A 20623-nucleotide genomic window follows, 5' to 3' on the forward strand; every position below is an offset into this window, starting at 1 on the left:
AATTCTACAAATAAAAATCGGAATATTCTTACTTATTTTAAGAAATATTTTGCTTGAAACAAGAATTCAAAAAATACAAATCGGAATATTCTTACTTATTTTAAGAAATATATTGCTTGAAACAAGAATATTAAAATTAAAAATCGGAATATTCTTACTTATTTTAAGAAAAATATTGCTTAAAACAAGAATTCTAAAAAATACAAATCGGAATATTCTTACTTATTTTAAGAAAAATATTGCTTGAAACAAGAATTCTACAAATAAAAATCGGAATATTCTTACTTATTTTAAGAAATATTTTGCTTGAAACAAGAATTCAAAAAATACAAATCGGAATATTCTTACTTATTTTAAGAAAAATATTGCTTGAAACAAGAATTCAAAAAATACAAATCGGAATATTCTTACTTATTTTAAGAAAAATATTGCTTGAAACAAGAATTCAAAAAATAAAAATCGGAATATTCTTACTTATTTTAAGAAATATCTTGCTTGAAACAAGAATTCAAAAAAATACAAATCGGAATATTCTTACTTATTTTAAGAAATATATTGCTTGAAACAAGAATTCTATAAAATACAAATCGGAATATTCTTACTTATTTTAAGAAAAATATTGCTTGAAACAAGAATTCAAAAAATACAAATCGGAATATTCTTACTTATTTTAAGAAATATATTGCTTGAAACAAGAATATTAAAATTAAAAATCGGAATATTCTTACTTATTTTAAGAAAAATATTGCTTAAAACAAGAATTCTAAAAAATACAAATCGGAATATTCTTACTTATTTTAAGAAAAATATTGCTTGAAACAAGAATTCTACAAATAAAAATCGGAATATTCTTACTTATTTTAAGAAATATTTTGCTTGAAACAAGAATTCAAAAAATACAAATCGGAATATTCTTACTTATTTTAAGAAATATATTGCTTGAAACAAGAATTCTATAAAATACAAATCGGAATATTCTTACTTATTTTAAGAAAAATATTGCTTGAAACAAGAATTCAAAAAATACAAATCGGATATTCTTACTTATTTTAAGAAAAATATTGCTTGAAACAAGAATTCTATTTTAAAAAATCGATAAATTGTTACTTATTTTAAGGCAGATACTGCTTAAAACAAGAATGAAAAAAGCAATTAAATTCTTGGTAAGAATATTGTTCTTAAAGTATTATTTCTTGGTAAGAATAATTTTCTTGATAAGAATTTGTGTGATTCTTGTTAAGAATTTTACGATTCTTGGTAAGCCAAAAAGTATTGAAATACGGACAAGTCAAAATTTACTTGTTTCAAGAAATATTTTGCTTGAAACAAGTTTTTTTTTTCTTAAAACAAGAATCAGAATTTTGCTGTGCACTAGGAATGACTAATTTAGACATGAATATGTTCTGGATAAGATCAGTATATGAGCATACTGTGGCGCAACATGCTTCAGGAAACCCCATTTCAATTGATGGCAGGGTTTCCATAGAGTCACCTCCCATCAGTTTGGTTGCTACTCATATGGACAAATTGCCATCACGGATAAAATGGAGAAATCGAAAAAAGGTAATTCAGTCTTGTGTTAATGAACTGAACAATCTAGCATGGTATGATACTGAACAATGATGCTAATTAAGTTTATCAATTAGTAGCAATTATACCCAGGGCGGGTTTAAAAATTAGTTTAAAGCCTTCTCAACACCCGACGCCAGTATCTGTCTTTACTCACCAACATCACCCTTCTTCAATACCACCCCATACTATTTTTTTTAAACAAATTCTTCCCAGTGATGGACAAATTCAATTCAACGTAAGCTTCAAATTGAGAGGAGTATACATAGCTATGATGGGTCTAATAATGGTTGAAGTACGTTGTAAATTGTGTAAATGAATAGGTGTTATATTGGCTGATAATTAAAATATCTAATTTAGATACTGCGGGCCCCCCAGCCTTCTTTCTCCTCTCACTACCCCAGCCACAATCAACAAACCTTAACTCCTCCCCTAGACAGTTCAAATATAGTAAATTTTCCTAGTACAATTCAAAGCATATAGGCTACTTCATTACGCCAGTATTTTCGCTCTTCCACCTCCCCCTACAAACACACCCCAGATACACTGGGTGATGTGTTGAAGACGGTTCCAGTACAAATTATGTTATTATCACTCCCAACCCATAATCCCTCAGTGGCAGTTTTCAAATGTAGTTTAAAACATTCCAAATACAGTTTAGGTCATGGTTTCCCAGGAATAATTAAATACTTTAACATTTGGCAAACACAATTCTGGTCTAAGCAAAACCCGCACTATCCCCTGAACCACAACTCCCAACCCCAAGTGTTTTCCTTGGAGGCATCGTGATGTAGTTGAACACAGTAACGGTAAACATTGTGTGTATGTTCACACAGGAATGGATGTCTGTAATGAGAAAATCCAAGAGACTGATACATAGCTGGATATGGTTAATTTAAAGTACTTTGCTAAATGTGTAATTGAATAGGTGTCATATTGGTTAATTAATAAAATATGTATATCTATATCTATATTTCCCCAAACACCTTGCTGAGAATAATTAAAATACTGTAAAACTTTTGTAGTATAATTTTACAATTTGATAGCCTACAACCCCGAGCCCTAGCAAAAAATGACATCACAAACCACCGCACCCCCTCCCCCCCTCCCACAAAAACCCCAGGAGTTGGGGGAATTTTTTTTAATGTAGTTTTTAAACCTTCCGGGTACAATTGCCATCATTTTGATACCCCATACGTATGGTTACGTGCATAAACAGAAATTTTTATAACGAACAAACATCGAATTTGGGGTTTTGACCACATTTTGGTCCCTAACTTGGATCCTAGGTGGCGGATGATGTTGAAATATAGCTTTGAACATTCCCTGTACAATTGCGGTCATTTTGATACCCCATATGTAAGATTATGTGCAGTAACAAAATGTTGTATAACGAACAAACAAACAAACAAACAGACAAACAAACAGACAGACAAACTCTCTCACTTATAATATAGATTCATCATCCAATTTCATTCTTGTATCAATAGATGCTGTCATAATATTAAAAAATAAAACAAATCAGATTGCAGAACGTGTAGTAAAGTCGAGTAACACAAACATTGTACACTAACTACAAAAATAACCCTATGACTATCAATAAACATAGATATTTATAAATAATTGATCGTCACTTATTCGTGTACGTAAGAATCGTTCTACAACATTGAGTTTAAAATAATATATATAGTTTTATTTAATACATGAGAACTTATGAAAGTCATACATCAAATAACTACTTGATGTCTTGAAATAATAATGATAAACAATATCAAAACAAAAGGACGACGTTAGACGCATTAGGAAAGATAAACATATCCTAGTCCTCCCTGCAGATAAAGGAAGACCAATAGTAAGACGTGCACAGTTAGTGCCAACATTATACAATTCCACCCGTGGATAAAAATTAATATTACTCCATTAGAGTTTTTAAGACCTTAACAAGGCATTTAATTACATCAACCATCATAAATGGTTACAAACTGAAATATTATGGTGTTCGCGGAATTTATTTGCATTGTAATGGTTTTCAAGTTATCTACATAAGATACGACAATTGTTGGAAACCATTCTTCGGATATAATTCATTTTACATGTGAAGGGCATCAAGGGCTCATTTTAGGGCCTCTTTGTTGGTTTTTATTATATGTAATGACCTATGTAAACTATCTAATAATAATTAAATTTTATGTTGATACCTGTATCTTATGTAGTCATAAGAATAACAAAAATTATGAATTTCAAATAATGAATGACAATTTGGTTTGATACTTTCAAGAAGTTTTACATCTAATGAACTTACACTTAATTCAAATAAATCAAAATGTATACTGCTTAGTTCAAGAAATAAAACCCACAAACCTACAGAAATTAATGATATATTATCCTCCTGAAAAAAGGGGTTGTTTTTTTGGAATGTTTATGCTTCATAATAATTATTCCTTTGACCCAAAAATTGGATAGGAAACACAATTATTTGCTAAAAAAATGTAATTTAAAACAAAGTCAAATTGACTGGAAGTCAATGGGTTTTGGTTGAACTTAACCATTTATCTTTTTTAATCCATAATAATTCAATTACATCAATTGTTTGGCTATTATAGAGTAGAGTCAAGTCTACCTTGCTAACTTACATTTATTTGCCCATCTTCAATTTTATCTCATTTAGGCCTACACTATGCTATTTAATGCTGGGTTGGAGCTGGATCTCCATTAATAAATTGTTGAATTATTTTGCAAAAGATAACTTGAAGGAAGGATTGTGCTAAGGTTCCTTATTATTACTTATCAATTCTACTTTTTTTTCTCACAAATATTTTGACATATGTCATAATTCTATTCATCTGTTTAAGGCATCCAAACAATCTCTCTTTCGCACACTTATTAAAAAGGTTTCCACTTCATTTGTGTCAACCAAAGCCCGTTCCCTTTCCCACAATATTTCTTCTATATATAAAATGTACGTAAGGGCAAAATTCGGTAAATCGCGCCTTACTTCTAGAATTTTTACTCGATGGTATATAAAGTTGGTTCGTACTTTCGGTACTGATTTTAACCCCCTGATGTAACCCTGTTCACTAATAATATACGATTATACAGATGTATTGATTTGCGATGAATGGAACATCCCAATCTCTCAGTCTGCCAGAGTTTGGTTTAACACAAGTAGGTAAATTTATGAGCCCTTGGTTTACCACATACGGTAGGTAAATATATGGGCCCATTGAGAATAAACTTGCAATACTTTGACAATACTGTAAACACCTATTAACTATGTTTGGTCTTCATTTGAATCGAACGTTTCTTACTGTGAATGTTCGTACTGTTAGATGTAATATAAAAATATATACAAATAAACCTTATTACTGAGGTTGTGGATAGGCTCTACTGTTAGATATATAAACACATTATTATAATATACAAATAAACTTTATACTGACAGTTCCTTCTCAACGTTTGTATTAATTAATAATTACCAAACATATAAACGTCGTAGTGGTGTATCGTGACATTTACTTTAATATTTCAATCGATTATGACAGTGACATTTTTAACAAAGTATTAAATCGCAAATGTTTTATTGTATTTAGAGGTATATTATTTATAGGCCTATAAAACATGAACAAAATATTTCGTTACTGAGTGGATAAAGAATATATTTAAAAATTGTTCCTCTTTGTACCTATCCGCTTTCCCATCCCTCAACCCTAATGTTACATACAAAACACAAATTGGGTTTCTTTAAATGAGTCCAAATAAAACATATGGAATCATTTTGTGATAAGTTTCTCCTTCGGAAGTAATTCACAGGGTGCTAATTTTAGTTGACTACATAAATCATCGTGTCTATTTATTGGTTTCTGTAAACGACAATGTATTATAGTTCTGCGGTACGTACATTTGAAATCGCCAGTTTTGTTACGCTGAAATTATTGTGTATTCGAGAACCTTCTGTGGGCGCGGCACGACCCAGATGGTACGCGAGCGAAGTGAGCGTACCTACTAGTCTATAATCTATATATATAAATTTACGTAAGGGCAAAATTCGGTAAATCGCTCGTTATTTCTAGAATGTTTACTCGATGGTATATCAAGTTGGTTCGTACTTTCGGTACTGATTTTAACCACCTGATGTAACCCTGTTTACTAATTAAATTGAGTTCGATAAGTAGTTATTGACAATTAAAACGAATGTAGGTTCAACGATTTGCCCCAAATAGGGGTATTTTTAGATCGTGGTATACACTGTCTAATGGATGTCCGTCTTGAAAAATACCCGCAGACGATAATACAAGGATGCTTCACATTTTCCTATCTCTTCCTACGATAGTTGTTTTTAATGGCTGAAAACCGGTTGAAAAGCTCGAGTACAGCATCATAATGTTAAAGAAAGGCCGATTTTCTTTAAAAAATTCAATTTTGATAGATTTAATATACGTTTATACAAATGTATTGATTTGCGATGAATGGAACATTCCAATCTCTGTTCCACAAGTGTCTATTCCCTCAGGCGTCGTAAAGGCAAGTACTGTATACTCATAACAGAAATTCGATCCATTTTTTTTTTCAATCTGTGCTGCAGAGGTTGGATATACATTTTTTTTTAACGGATAATGAGCTAGCATTTTCAGTCGCCGTATGTACAACTCTTTATTATTGCAGTTAAACCACCCACATCATCACCCTTCCCCCACTGGCATGAGTAGCGTTGTAAAGCCAGTAAAGGATAGGCCTACGGTGCATCATATGCCCTAAACGCAGAACAACTTTGGTGGGTAGGGTAGGAATCAACTTAAGTATGAATTGGCTATAAGAAACAATTGAAAACCATTAGGCCTACTAATTTAGTTGAGTTAGATAATTTAATATTTATTGACGATTAAATCGAATTTATTATTTTCCCCGAATAGAGGTGGTTTTCACAAATTGTTTTACACTAGATGGCACGCTCGCTTCGCTCGCGTACCATCTAGGGGTGCTCACAGATGGTTCTCGAATACAGTAGAATCCACGGACGGGGACTTTTTTGGGACACTAAACAAAAACGGAAGTGTCCCACTAATTGGGGTATTCAGAAATAGAGACAACAAAACCAATACTGGATTCCATAAAGGACAATTAATTTATGTGGATTAAAGAAATTAGGGAGAAATGGAAATGTATGTACGGGAATTTGGCGGCAGCACGTGGTGGTGGTGATGGAACCGCAGTAATAAAGTTGATTGTATTTATATATTATAAGAACCAAACTAAATAAATAGACCTAGACATTCTGCGAAATGGAAATCGGAAATTCAAGCTCCTATTCAGTGAAAAATTAAACTGTAGTCTACCTAAATATTTAGGGCAAATCATCGGTTGTGGTGTTGAACTTCCTGTAAACATTTGTGTGAACCAAACTGGGTCGAATTTCTGTCATGAGTACTGATTTGTTGGCCTGTGATTTATGACGCCTAAGGGATCTATCTAGACTTATTTTTTAGAATAATGTACGTACCTGTCAGATACAATTGTCTTGTGTCGTATAATAAATAAGTACTGTAATAGTTACTGAAGTTACTATTACAATCTCGTCAATGAAAACACGAAAATGTATATGCACTTACTTATGAAAACGTATACAGTATTATACTCAGTTATTGAAACAGTAGGTTTAAAAAAGTTTCGTTTGTCTGTAAAATGATGTAATCAAGCTGTTTACATGAGTCTTAATTTATAAGCACATCAATAATAAAATAGTTTATCTATCCTGTAATTGGCGAGATTATGGTCGCTGTTGAATGAAATAAAGCCAATCGGTATCATATTTGTACAGAAACGTTTTCGCGGCCGAAGGGTGTAACCTAAATTCGTTGTATTATCGTCAAGAACTAACTGTAACTAAACTTAAATAGAAAGTAGGGTATCATAAATTTGGCCTTAGCACTCGGGGGAGTGGCTAAGATGAAGTCCGTGGGACTACTAAATATAAATTGTAATGAACCTCGAGGGACATAAATAGGAATATTTCATGTTTCATTATCAATGTATAATAAATGGAAACTGTTTACCGATTCAAATAATAGAAATTGGTTTTTAACATTTTCCGAACCTATTGCAAGTTTATTCTCAAAGGGCCCATATATTTACCTACCGTATGTGTTAAACCAAGGGCTCATAAATTTACCTACAGTACTTGTGTTAAACCAAACTGGATGTTCCATTCATCGCAAATCAATACATTTGTATAATCGTATATTAAATCTATCAAAATAGTATTTTTTAAAGAAAATCGGCCTGTCTTCAACATTATGATGGTGTACTCTAGCAATCTATCAAAATAGTATTTTTTTAAAGAAAATCGGCCTGTCTTCAACATTATGATGGTGTACTCTAGCTGTTCAACCGGTTTTCAGCTATTAAAAACAATTATCGTAGGAGGAGATAGGAAAATGCGAAGCCTCCTCGCTATGTAACATTAGGGTTGAGGGATGGGAAAGCGGATAGGTACAAAGAGGAACAATTTTTAAATATATTCTTTATCCACTGAGTAACGAAATATTTTGTTCATGTTTTATAGGCCTATAAATAATATACCTCTAAATACAGTAGGCCTAAAACATTTGCGATTTAATACTTTGTTAAAACTGTCACTGTCATAATCGATTGAAATATTAAAGTACATGTCACGATACACCACTACGACGTTTATATTTTTGGTAATTATTAATTAATACAAACGTTGAGAAGGAACTGTCAGTATAAAGTTTATTTGTATATCTAACAGTAGAGCCTATCCACAGTCTCAGTAATAAAGTTTATTTGTATATATTTTTATATTACATCTAACAGTACGAACATTCACAGTAAGAAATGTTCGATTCAAGTGAAAAATAGTTAATAGGTATTTACAGTATTGTCAAAGTATTGCAAGTTTATTCTCAAAGGGCCCATATATTTACCTACCGTATGTGTTAAACCAAGGGCTCATAAATTTACCTACAGTACTTGTGTTAAACCAAACTCTGGCAGACTGAGAGATTGGGATGTTCCATTCATCGCAAATCAATACATTTGTATAATCGTATATTAAATCTATCAAAATAGTATTTTTTAAAGAAAATCGGCCTGTCTTCAACATTATGATGGTGTACTCTAGCTGTTCAACCGGTTTTCAGCTATTAAAAACAATTATCGTAGGAGGAGATAGAAAAATGCGAAGCCTCCTCGCATTTTTTTAGCGGGTATTTTTCAAGATGGACATCCATTAGACAGTGTATACCACGATCGGAAAACACCCCTATTTGGGGCAAATCTTTGAACCTAAATTCGTTTTAATCGTCAATAACTAATTATCTAACTCAATTTAATTAGTAAACAGGGTTACATCAGGCGGTTAAAATCAGTACCGAAAGTACGAACCAACTTTACATACCATCGAGTGAAAATTCTAGAAGTAAGGCGCGATTTACCGAATTTTGCCCTTACGTAAATTTATATATAGATTATATAAACATACACGTCGTAGTGATGTATCGTTACATGTACTGTACTATTTCAATCGACTAGGACGGTGATAGTTTCAACAAAGTATTACATCGCAATATTTTACTGTGTTTAGTGGTAGGCCTATATTATTTGTAAAATATGAAAACAATTAATATTTCGTTACTATATGGATAAAGAATATATTTAAAAATTGTTCCTCTTTGCACCCATCCTCTTCCCCATCCCTCAACCCTAATGTTACATACAAAACACAAATTAAGTTTGTTGAAATTTGACTTAAACAATTGGTCTCATTTTGTGACAAGTTTCTCTTTCGGAAGTAATTCCCTGGGTGCTAATGTTAGGTGAGTACATAAATCAGTGTCTATTTATTCGTTCCTGTAAACGACATGTATTATTGTACGTACATTTGAAATCGCCAGTTTTTTAACGCTGAAATTATTATGTATTCGAGAACCATCTAGTATTTGTAATGCAAGTAAGTATTGCAAGTTAGTCAGAGCAAGATGTTAGAATTTAACTCAAAACACTGGCACGTGCATGTATTCACGTCGATTATGGCAAATGTAAATTACTTAAGAATGGTATAATTCAACTGTAACAGCATTACTTATTGAATCACATAAATAAATCAGTGTTTAAATAAATGAAGGAGAGAAAATAAGAAGGATAAGGAAGAAGTCTACATTATACTTATACAATCCATTTTTTATCAACTTATAACTGTAACGATGCTAATACCTTTTTAAATTGAAGGTTGAAGGTATGTTTAACGAAATGTTTGATAAAATGGAAGGAATGAAATATGCTGCGCATGTAGATCGTGAAATGTACATGGTCGACAACACTGTGAAATCACATGCAGGTATAAAGAAACTTAAGAAAAACATTGGTAAATACATGCAGGCAATGGGAATGAAGGAAGTTCCAATAAACTGGCTTAACTTTCAGGAAATATTGCAAGACATTGGAAAAACAAAAGTGTGCATTCTTTATAATGAGGTAAGGTAGTGTTTGTTCTTTAAATATATAATAAAAGTGCGATATATAAAACGATTTCTACACTTCTTAATTGTGGTATATAAATCGAGGCTATAGCTACGTATCGTATCAGTGTAATGTAATTGTATATACAGTAATTCAAAATTATATGAATCCACAAATAAATTAGAAACTGAAAGAAACCATGACATTTCACTTAAAGTGATTAAAACAACAGTTTTGATAAATTCGCTGTTACATAATTTAGAAGAAGGCAATGTATTTGACTACATGAAACAGTTGTTTTATTTAAACCATATTAGGCAATAACATTGTGATTCTCATTATTGCTTTTTTTTTTCGGGGTTAATGGAACTACACAAAAATCCTATATTATAAACAAACCACTAAAATAGTTTTGACTCCAGTCAATTCTGGCCCTAAATTTGACATAACTATTTCGAGCAAAGCTTTACGTTAATAACAAATGTGTCTCCGACAATCCACGACATTGCATAATAGGAAGCGATTTAAATCGTTTTATGCGTTTTAAAATAAATGTATACATTATTACATTGGCACAGTTACGCTTGGTTGCGCACATTAATGAACCGCAATATCACGGACACGAAAAAGGACTCAAAAGTGCCTACATAGGAAACTAGAAACTATATTTCTGCATCGTTCTAAACAAAGAAAAGCGCACAAGCTTTTAGTATCAAAAGAGTACCAGAAGAACGTCTGTATGCTGCACCTAAAGATGTTAAGTAAAATTTATATTGTAATAATATGTTATGAAGTTTGAAATGTTTTTATCAGCATCTCTAAAAACTCCACAGCCAAAACATCTGCCGCGGCGTTCTCTTGGTTTTGTTCTTTAAATAGAGTTTCAATTGCTTACTTATAACACTAACCAGAATACCGATATAATGCCATATAATATTTTTTTAGAATTGTAATAAAAAAAACATATTTTCATCCAGGTACCGGTATTACAAATAATATCAATGTCAAACAATCAGAAAATACATCAATACATTAAAAAGATGGTTTCATTGAGCTCGGTGAATGTTTTAATCCCATTTACAGTACGTACATCATAGATGCACATAATCATAACTATTGACGTTATATGGTGTGAGTCATAATGAATGTGCAAATCGAGAAGCCCCTAATTATAATGAAGTTACAAATAAAATAGGCAAATGATAGCTAAATCAAAACGATAAAGTAAAACAACCAGAAAGAATTTGCGAAGTACATGTGAGAGTAATTGGAGAGAAGTATATACTGTAAGTAAATGGATTGGAATAAAGTAAGAGTAGAAAACAATTACGATAGCGTGGTATTTATAAACAGTAATATCATTAATGGATGCAATCGTGAAATAAAAGTAAAATATTTATTACCAACGGATTAACTTGAGCTTTCTTATTTTCCTGTTCAATATTTACATTTATAACTATCATTGTTTAGGTTATTGCTATAAAAATGGTATATTATTCATATTCACTAATTTCAATTCCATATTATAGGCTTCTAGAATTGGCACTGAGTGTGGAATTTCTGAAGAAGCGATCATCGTTGCCATAACGTATATGAATGACATTGGAAAGATTATGTATTCCAATAAAGACGAGAAATTAAGGAACACAGTAATAACTAATCTTCACACGATGATTCAGATGCTGACAACTGTGATCACAGTATTTCCACCAGCTATTAAAGATGTATGTTAGACAATTATATTAATACTAGAAATTCGATTAGATTAATTATGAACAGAAATATCCTCAAATAAAAATGTTAAGCGGGGGATCCAGTCTACTTAAAGATAGAGGGAGAGTGGTTGCAATCCGTGCCGAACAATAGCCTGTTTTGATCCATTGTAAAAGAGGGCAATTCTGTCAATTAATTTATTATGGTAAATTTTACAAATGAACATTTAGCGTGCGAATCTGTTCTATCATTTGTATCTGAAACATATGGCATGAAAGTAGAAAAGTGAAACTATCTAGGCTACACTATACTGGTCTTTTGTACAATCCCGGTCTTTCGTTAAAAATTAATGAAGTGATCAGTATTACTGCGATTTGAAGTGAAAATGCTCTTTAAAATTGTTACTTTTATTTGAATACAGATGGAAATGAAAAGGCGATGGAAAAGACTTAAAGATGAAGGTATTCTTGAGGAAAAGGTGTTGCGTTATTTATGGCAAAATCAAGACGAAGGTAATTTTGAAATCTTTGTAGAAGTGATGAGGGTGTTCCGGTTACTTTTTGAGAAAAAAACGGTATGTACGAAGCTTATTTATTACATTAATTATTGATTAAATCATTTAAAAATTCTGGCTTAAACACTCTAAAATATTTTATCCTTTTATCAAACACTGTTTATAATAACAGAAAGAAGAAGGTAACCGTGAATTCTTGGTGCCATGTCGGATGACAGTTGATAATGAGACTAGCCTACAAGTGACAAAAGATGACAGGCAAAGGGTATCAATTTATCTTACCCCGACAGACTTTCTTTCTGATGCGGTGTACCACACTTTGGTTGTTGCATTTCTTGAATTGATGACTGAAACTGGTAGTTTTGATCAAAATGTGTTCCGGAATCGTAGTGATTTTGAATTTAAAGATCACAAAGTCAGTCTAGGTGCCGTAGAAATAAATCGTAAAAAGGAAAAGCCACATGCATTAAAGGTATGAAAGTATTTACTATGTTTATTATATATATATATATATTTATTTTATTTTTATTTATTTATTTATTTATTTCATACTCATCCAACCGCGAGTAACCCGCCAATTACAGGATGGATAAACTATTTAAAATTTCACAAGACAAACATATACACAAGATGCTCTACATAAACAAAGACTTATTATTAAGTCTTTGGGAGTGGAGTTGTAAATTGTCATCCTTTACGTTTCCTGATACTACCTCCACCAGGTTTTCACCCCTGTATGTGTGTGTTTGAAATGCGTAGAGACCACAGTTGTATCCGAATGTCACCTTTGACACAATGATCTATGACCCAACAACTCGGTTCGGTATTGACGGGGTAGAATCAAAGATAAAGGTCACAATACATGCTTTCACCGGCAGCTCTAAAACACATTTTATAATAATATACAGTATTAAAAAAAGTCCAATTTAATATCCATATCTAAACTCCAGTAAATACAAATTATCAAACAATGTATAAACATTTAGTAAAACCATTATTAAAAAAAGAATACCTTAATTAACTACTGGAAATGGGTATTCTGTTTTACAAATCTAACTAATTTGAAATTGAAACTCCTATAGCTTGAAATATATCGTCGGACAATCGATCGATATAACACAGAAACTGATGGAACCAAACCAAAGGTTGTATCTGAACGACGACAACTGAAACCCGATGTCTGCTTTGAGGTATTCAATATGATGATATAACACTGTAAAATAAATTTGCTTTTCACATTATACTGTACCTGTAATAATAATATATTATATTTAAATAAATACAATATGGCACTTCCCTGTTGTAGGTACTAAGCTACTTAAAGGACCAACTTGAAACTGTCTGCAACATATACGTGTGGTATGCGATGCATGTAATCCAAAGAATCATCACTTAGTTGATATTGAAAAGTGTTTGAAGAATGATTCGGTTCCATGTGAACGTCATTCTGCAATGGATACTGCTCATATCAAACGTCTTTTTTTGAAAGGTAACTTGTTTCTTCTTCTTCAAGCTTATCAGTGTTATTTCATCGTATTTAAATGTTCATCAACATTAATAATTATTATAAAAAAAATACGCACATTATTCTACGAAAATATACTCTTTTTAAATCGCATTCGATCCCATACCGTATCCAACCAAACTAATTCCCAACAGAAACGTTAGTAATCATTGCCAGTTTCAGCATTGTATATTCTTTTTTTGTCTTGTGTGGGTTCGTCCCACTTTTATTATAGTTCTATAAATATAAAATTAATAATATATGTATATATGCACATTTATATATTTCTCTTATTTATAAGGTACATTGTTAAAAAATACATATCTTTGAACAGTATATACATAAGACTAAGATTATTTTGATGCTAAGAAGTAACCACATTTACATTCATATACATTTTTAAAAATACAATTAATTAAAATATGTCGATGGCAGTAAACTGACGATAAAAATTGATTAAAAAAAAAACGTACTTATGAAAAAGTTATTATTGTTGTTTTATTCTGTTCGTGTCCATTGTCTGGGTAGAGAGGCTATAAACTCAGGGGAAGAATACAAAGAATCTTCCCTTTTCACCAAGAAAAAAAATGGATGAGATGAAAACGAAGAATGCAAAAGCTTGAAAAAAGGGTGTTTAGAATGGATAGGAGGAATGATATATATAATGAAAACCGTAAGGTTAGAGTCCATACACAGTGCAAGTCCAAGGTAATATTTTGGCTCTGTGTGTATGTGAGTCGCTTCATACCCGGATGACATATCTTAAAACTAATATAGTTACTAGGCCTATATACAATGTATTTAAGAGATAAAAATAGCATTTTTTTTATTTCATTAATTTAAGGAGATTTTGCTTTATATCTCCCCATTTACATTGAGCTTTAAAGTAGTAGCACTTATACTCATTTTCAATTAAATGCTTTACTTCAGTAATAAAAAGATTCCAGATCTTTTTTTCATAGTTGTTTACTTTTTTTTGTTAATATATGCAACTTATATATAGAGAATACAAATAATGAAATCAATTCATTTACAATTATGTTATTTGATCCAGTAATCATTGTAGTCCAAGTTATTGGGTCTTCGTTTGAAAAGCTCTTAGCTATGATATTTTTAAATTTAAGCCATATCCATTGAATTACACTGCATTTATATAACATGTGTTTTTAGTCGCGTGGAAGCGACTCTATAGTTCACTATGTCGGTCGGTCGGTCTGTCTGTCTGTCTGTCTGTCTGTCTGTCGGTCCGGTATCACTATGCGTTTTATCGCTTTATGACCTTATCTTGATATCAGTTTAATCTAGCTAAGTCAATTTTTCACAGAATATTCCTTATGGCCAGGAATCGATGTGGTTATGTTTTCACGGTGCGCAATACAAAATTACGCGGTCTACGCACGATTTAACGAAATCACGTTTGTAATCATATCTTAACAACCATGAATCACAATTAAATAAAATTTGGTACTCATAAATTTCAGGGCATAAATCATCATATGTAACGCATGCGTAAGCGCGCTTAAAATTTTCAAAATTTATTTTCGATGAAATAAGAGTACGTTTCAGGCAATTTTAAGCGTTTACAAAATTGCCATGAGTGCGCAGATTTTTGCGCGCGCACTGCGCGTTAAATGTTATTGCGCACTATTCTTGCCCGATTTCTGTTTTCTTGACTTACTTTTCAACTCGAAATTACGTTATACGAGCACGTCAAAAGTGACAGGCTACGCACGTGTAAATTAAAAAAATATAAATGTTTTTACACATTTCAACATTTTTAAACATGTTCAGTAATTTCGGTCAGTATAGTTCACTATGTCGGTCGGTCCGTCTGTCTGTCGGTCTGTCTGTCTGTCGGTCTGTTTGTCTGTCGGTCCGGTATCACTATGCATTGTAGCACGCGACTTAATGGCTGTTGGCCTTGTTCAGTTTCAACCTTGTTTATACATTTATCACATAATTCATTACCTGCTAAGTTCCAGATTTTCAATCGTTTTTTACATGGTAGTATTCTATGCAGAAGTTTAAAATTAAATTGAGCAACTTTGGGTATATGTTTTAGTCTATAAACTTTATAGTACCAAACATTACTCTAATCAATGTCTACCTTACCTAGTTCTATTTCCCATTTTGTTTGTGAATTTGGTATTTTTGAACATCTATTAATAAAATGATTATAGAAGACGGTTTACGGCTTTTAACAATTGCATATATTCAATTAGGCGTTATGCCGTTTATACAGTTTAGGAAATATTTCACAAGGTGAAAGTACTCTATCATTCATGTAAATATCTCCGATTGTTTTAAACCCAGAAGATAACCATACTTTAAAATACATAGATTTATTGTTCAATACGATATGTCTGTTTTCCCATAATTGTTGGCTCTTTATTTCCATGGTAGTTTTTGGTTTTACATGTATGATATTGTTTAATTTTACAACAGACTTCATCCTATTTCTATAAAATAAAGGCATACTGCCCAGGTTAGCATGCTCTTCTAAATTCAACTGCGTTATGTTAACTGTATATTCAATAGGTTGAAGGTAAAACTTTGGAATGCATTTCCATTTACCTGGATCTGGGCTTAAGAGTCTCTTAACCCAGGTTAGTTTGAGAGATTCTATCACCGAAGTGAGATCTGGCATATTCAAACCACATTCTTCTACATTTCTAATTAATGTTGTTCGTTTTATTTTTTATTTTTTATTACCCCAAAGGAAGTCATATAACAGTTTTTCTATTTTTGTAATTATTTCCTTAGGCACTTCAATAATACTAGCAGTATAGATAAACCTTGATATTGCTAGTGTTTTTATAATAGTAATTTTACCAAAAAAACTTAGGTTACGTTTTTTCCATAAATTTAATACATTTTCTAAGTTGGTGATTTTTTTCTCCCAATTTCTGTATTCACATAGTTGTTTATCATAACCTACATGTATTCCTAGAAATTGTACTGGTTCACTGGACCATACAATATTGAATGGTTTTGACATATTATTTTTGTTTGAACCAATCCACATACCATTTGTCTTATTTTTATTTAGTTTTAATCCTGAAACTCTACAGAATAGATCAATTTCATCGAAAAAATATTTTAGACTACTTTCATCTTGCGTAAAAATAACGGTATCGTCTGCAAGTTGAGCAATCTTTACAATGTTGTCATTTTCGTTATTGCTGTTTGGTAATGTAATTCCTTTACATTTAGGATTTTTTCTTATATTTGTGGCCATTAATTCTGTCACCAAAATAAATAGTAGCGCTGATAATGGGCAGCCTTGCCTCACGCCGCACTCCATATTAAAGCTTTCTGAGAGCCATCCGTTATTTACTATAACATAATTTGTTTCTTTATAAATTACATTTATCAATTTGATAAAAGAATTACCAAAACCGAAATGACTTAAAGTCTTAAATAATAGTACTCTATCTAATGAGTCAAAGGCTTTTGCAAAATCTAGAAATACAATTGCACCTGGCATATTGTTTAAGCTTGTAAAGTCTAGTATGTCATTTACTAGTCTTACATTTTCTCCTCCAAACCTCTTTTTTACATATCCTTTTTGATCTTCATTTACTATAGATCCTATAACATTTTGTAATCTGTTAGCTAATACAGCATTGTATATTCAATTTGTATATAGTTTGTGATTTTTTAAAATCGTATCAGCTTAATTACCGGAATGAATAATACAAACTATATATTATTTTTGTAATTGGTTTGATAGATATACTGAACATTTTATAGATATGTTATTAATGTTTCATTTTATATTCTTGTATTGATAATATTTTTAAATATTATATATTACATTATTCTTGCATTACATTACATTATTATATTATTACAAAACAACTTGATACACACTTAAAAGTGTGTATCAAGTTGTTTTGTTTTGTTATGTAATGCAATTGTTCTTATACTTTATGCATTCAATAATCCACTAACATTAAAGAACTTTTAAGAATCGGAGCCAGAAGCAGACCAGGCGAAACTAAGCTTGGTACCTAGTAAAAATGAAGAAGATGAGCCTGTGCTTGAGGTAGTACAAGTACGTGTGTCATCACCAGGACATCAAGGTAACTATAATAGTAATTGTGACTAGCATAAATTATACATACAATTTTGAAAACATATTGGTGTAATATATTATGTGTGAGGATTTTACTCTAAAGACTATAATCGCTTGGTTGATTGAAATATCACAGTTGTCTATTCAGTAATACGATATAATACACTATACAATACAAACTCCGGAATGATACAGGATAATACAAACTCATGAACAGAGGATAAATGATGCTGTAAGAGAGATGTGGCTGTAGATGTGCTTCCAAGGAAGTGTCGTGTCTGTGCTCTTCTGAAACTTGGGGCCATATCGGCTTCTATTCATTAGCATTACATCATCTCTGAGCTTAACTATTGGTTCTAAGTTTATCCAGGTACTTTTGGAGTGAGTGATCGATAGTATTTAGGGGTTATAATGACGAAATTGCCCTGTCAAATGCTTAAAAAGTGACGATCTCTACTAGTTTTATGATAACAAAGTTCATAGGTCAGATAAACTGTTTATTTGGGGAACTAATTAAGCCTACAGTGGTCATTAAAACATCTGGTCAATTTCTTCACTGGACGAGAAAACAGAATGTTTATGTTTTTTCTTAAAACTTGACTTGACACTGCCAGCAGGCAACGGAGGGTAAGTTTTAAAACTTAAAATGATATACTGTTTACAACTTTACAATTTCCAAATATATCATAATGTTCACAAATGCGAATTAATAAACACCAAAATAAAATATTTTGTTTATGAATCAGAGTCAGGAGCTAACGAGGCGAATCAGCTAGTGCCAGTTACAGAGACAAAGCCAGAATCAGAGCCAGGCTCAGTACCTCGGACATACAGTACATTAATGTAGCAATTTTTTTATTTAGATTACTATGTACCATTCTAATGATGAAAGCAGAAATATTTTTAAATGGATGTTTGTGAATGGTTATGGCAGTAATCCAAACTATTTCAACTATAACTACTTTTCTTTTGATTGATGATAACTGAGATAACAATTAAAATTGATTTTCTGATAATAAAATGGTAAAATTATTACATCTGAAACTTTGATTTTGCAGAAAACCAACAAGTAAATAAAATGACAGACTTGAATGAGCATTTCAAAGACTTAAAAGCTAATCTTAGTAAACATTATGCTGGTAATCACTATCGTTTGGTAAAACTATGCCTGTACGATCACTTGCCCTTAGGAGACTTTGAAGGGCGTGGCTTAACAGCACACAATTTGTTTAATAAACTCCAGATAAAAGGTTATATCGAACCTTCTAATGTCAAGTTACTCCTGGAGGTCGCAAAACTGACAGAATTTAAGGTTGCTGAACATCTTGTACTCGAGTAGGTTAAGGATAACAATATCAAACAAACTCAAACTAATATAAAACCAATGTCGCCATATCGAAAACGGTTGTTTGATGCTTTACAACAAGTTGAAGGAGACAGTTTATCAAATGTTATTGCTTACTACGACCTTGAACATTTTGGATTAACAAATATCTGGGATGTAGTTTTCAAATTAGAGAGTAACGAAGAATTGAGAGATGAACCAGGCAAAATAGAAAAATTTGCAAGTCTTCTTAACGAACGTGCAAAGAAGCTACTACTTGATAGAGGTAATATAATTAATATATTCTTTCACTAACAAGTGCCGGTAATTTTCAATAATTGGGATAAACATTATGCTAAAATGTGTATTCTAGTACAATTTCATCAAGTCTTATTTTCACCAGTGAAGCTCGTTTGATAAGTGGCTGACATTAGTATTATTTAGTCAAGTTATAGTCCATGGGCTGGAGGGGGTTTACCGTGTACCCCCCCCCCCCACAGTTAAACTTATTTGGTATCATTTTCTGCCCACGGACATATAGAGTGAAAAAATCGATGTTAACAAGAAAAATAATATGTATAGGGATACATTGTATGTACTTGCGTCATTTGTAATGATCATCAGTGTTTTATCTTCAAATGTTTTTTGGGGTAGGGGTAACATTTATCCTAATAACCCAAAAATCCAACATCTAATTAGTATTATCTTAGTAACATTGTGTAGCATACATCTTTTAAAATCTTTTAAAATTTAAATAAAATTATTCGGAAGATTATTAAGGTCAGTTGAGGTCAAAAGGTCATTGACCTTTTGCAAAATGCAACTTTTTCCCAAAATATAGATAAATTTCAATATCGTATCTACAATTTTCAATATGTTTTATCTTAATTGTGTTTTACTTGTGCTTACTGACATACTGAATGAGAAAATATATGTTAACAAGATAAAAATTGCAGTTCATTATATACAAATTGTTATTTTTTATTGTTAAAAATTGCAATAAAAATACATTTTTTTGGGTAGGGGGTAACAGTAATAGCAATAACCCAAGAATCAAACATCTAATTAGTTAAAAATGTCTTTTTATTGCAATTTTTAACAATGACAGAAATGACAATTTTTATACAATGTACTGACATTTTTTATCTTAACAATAAAAAGACATTTTTGGGGTAGCGGGTAACATTTATTAGAATAACCCAAATATCAAACATCTAATTTGTATGTTCTTGGTATCGTTGTGTAGAATTTCAAATAAAAATGATACAGAAATTAAATAAAATTAAACAAAATGCTACACAACGATACCAAGATCATACAAATTAGATGTTTGATTCTTGGGTTATTCTTCTTCTTATAAATGTTACCTGCTACCCCAAAAATGTCTTTTTATTGTTAAGATAAAAAATGTCAGTACATTGTATAAAAATTGTCATTTCTGTCATT

General features: G+C 31.5%; 1 protein-coding gene across 1 annotated transcript; it reads left to right on the forward strand.

Annotated features, from left to right (window-relative positions):
• Window positions 1-1376: 1376 nt before the first annotated feature.
• Window positions 1377-19192, forward strand: LOC140058212 (uncharacterized). Its single transcript, XM_072103775.1, has 10 exons — window positions 1377-1563; window positions 9814-10059; window positions 11574-11768; window positions 12179-12331; window positions 12444-12743; window positions 13354-13461; window positions 16314-16320; window positions 17747-17860; window positions 18600-18686; window positions 18912-19192. Exons 1-10 carry the CDS (start codon window positions 1378-1380, stop codon window positions 19190-19192), a joined length of 1677 nt encoding a protein of 558 aa, XP_071959876.1. The 5' UTR covers window position 1377.
• The last annotated feature ends 1431 nt before the right edge of the window (window positions 19193-20623 follow it).

This window comes from Antedon mediterranea, chromosome 9, assembly GCF_964355755.1.
Source record: "Antedon mediterranea chromosome 9, ecAntMedi1.1, whole genome shotgun sequence".
NCBI classification, from domain to species: Eukaryota; Metazoa; Echinodermata; class Crinoidea; order Comatulida; family Antedonidae; genus Antedon; species Antedon mediterranea.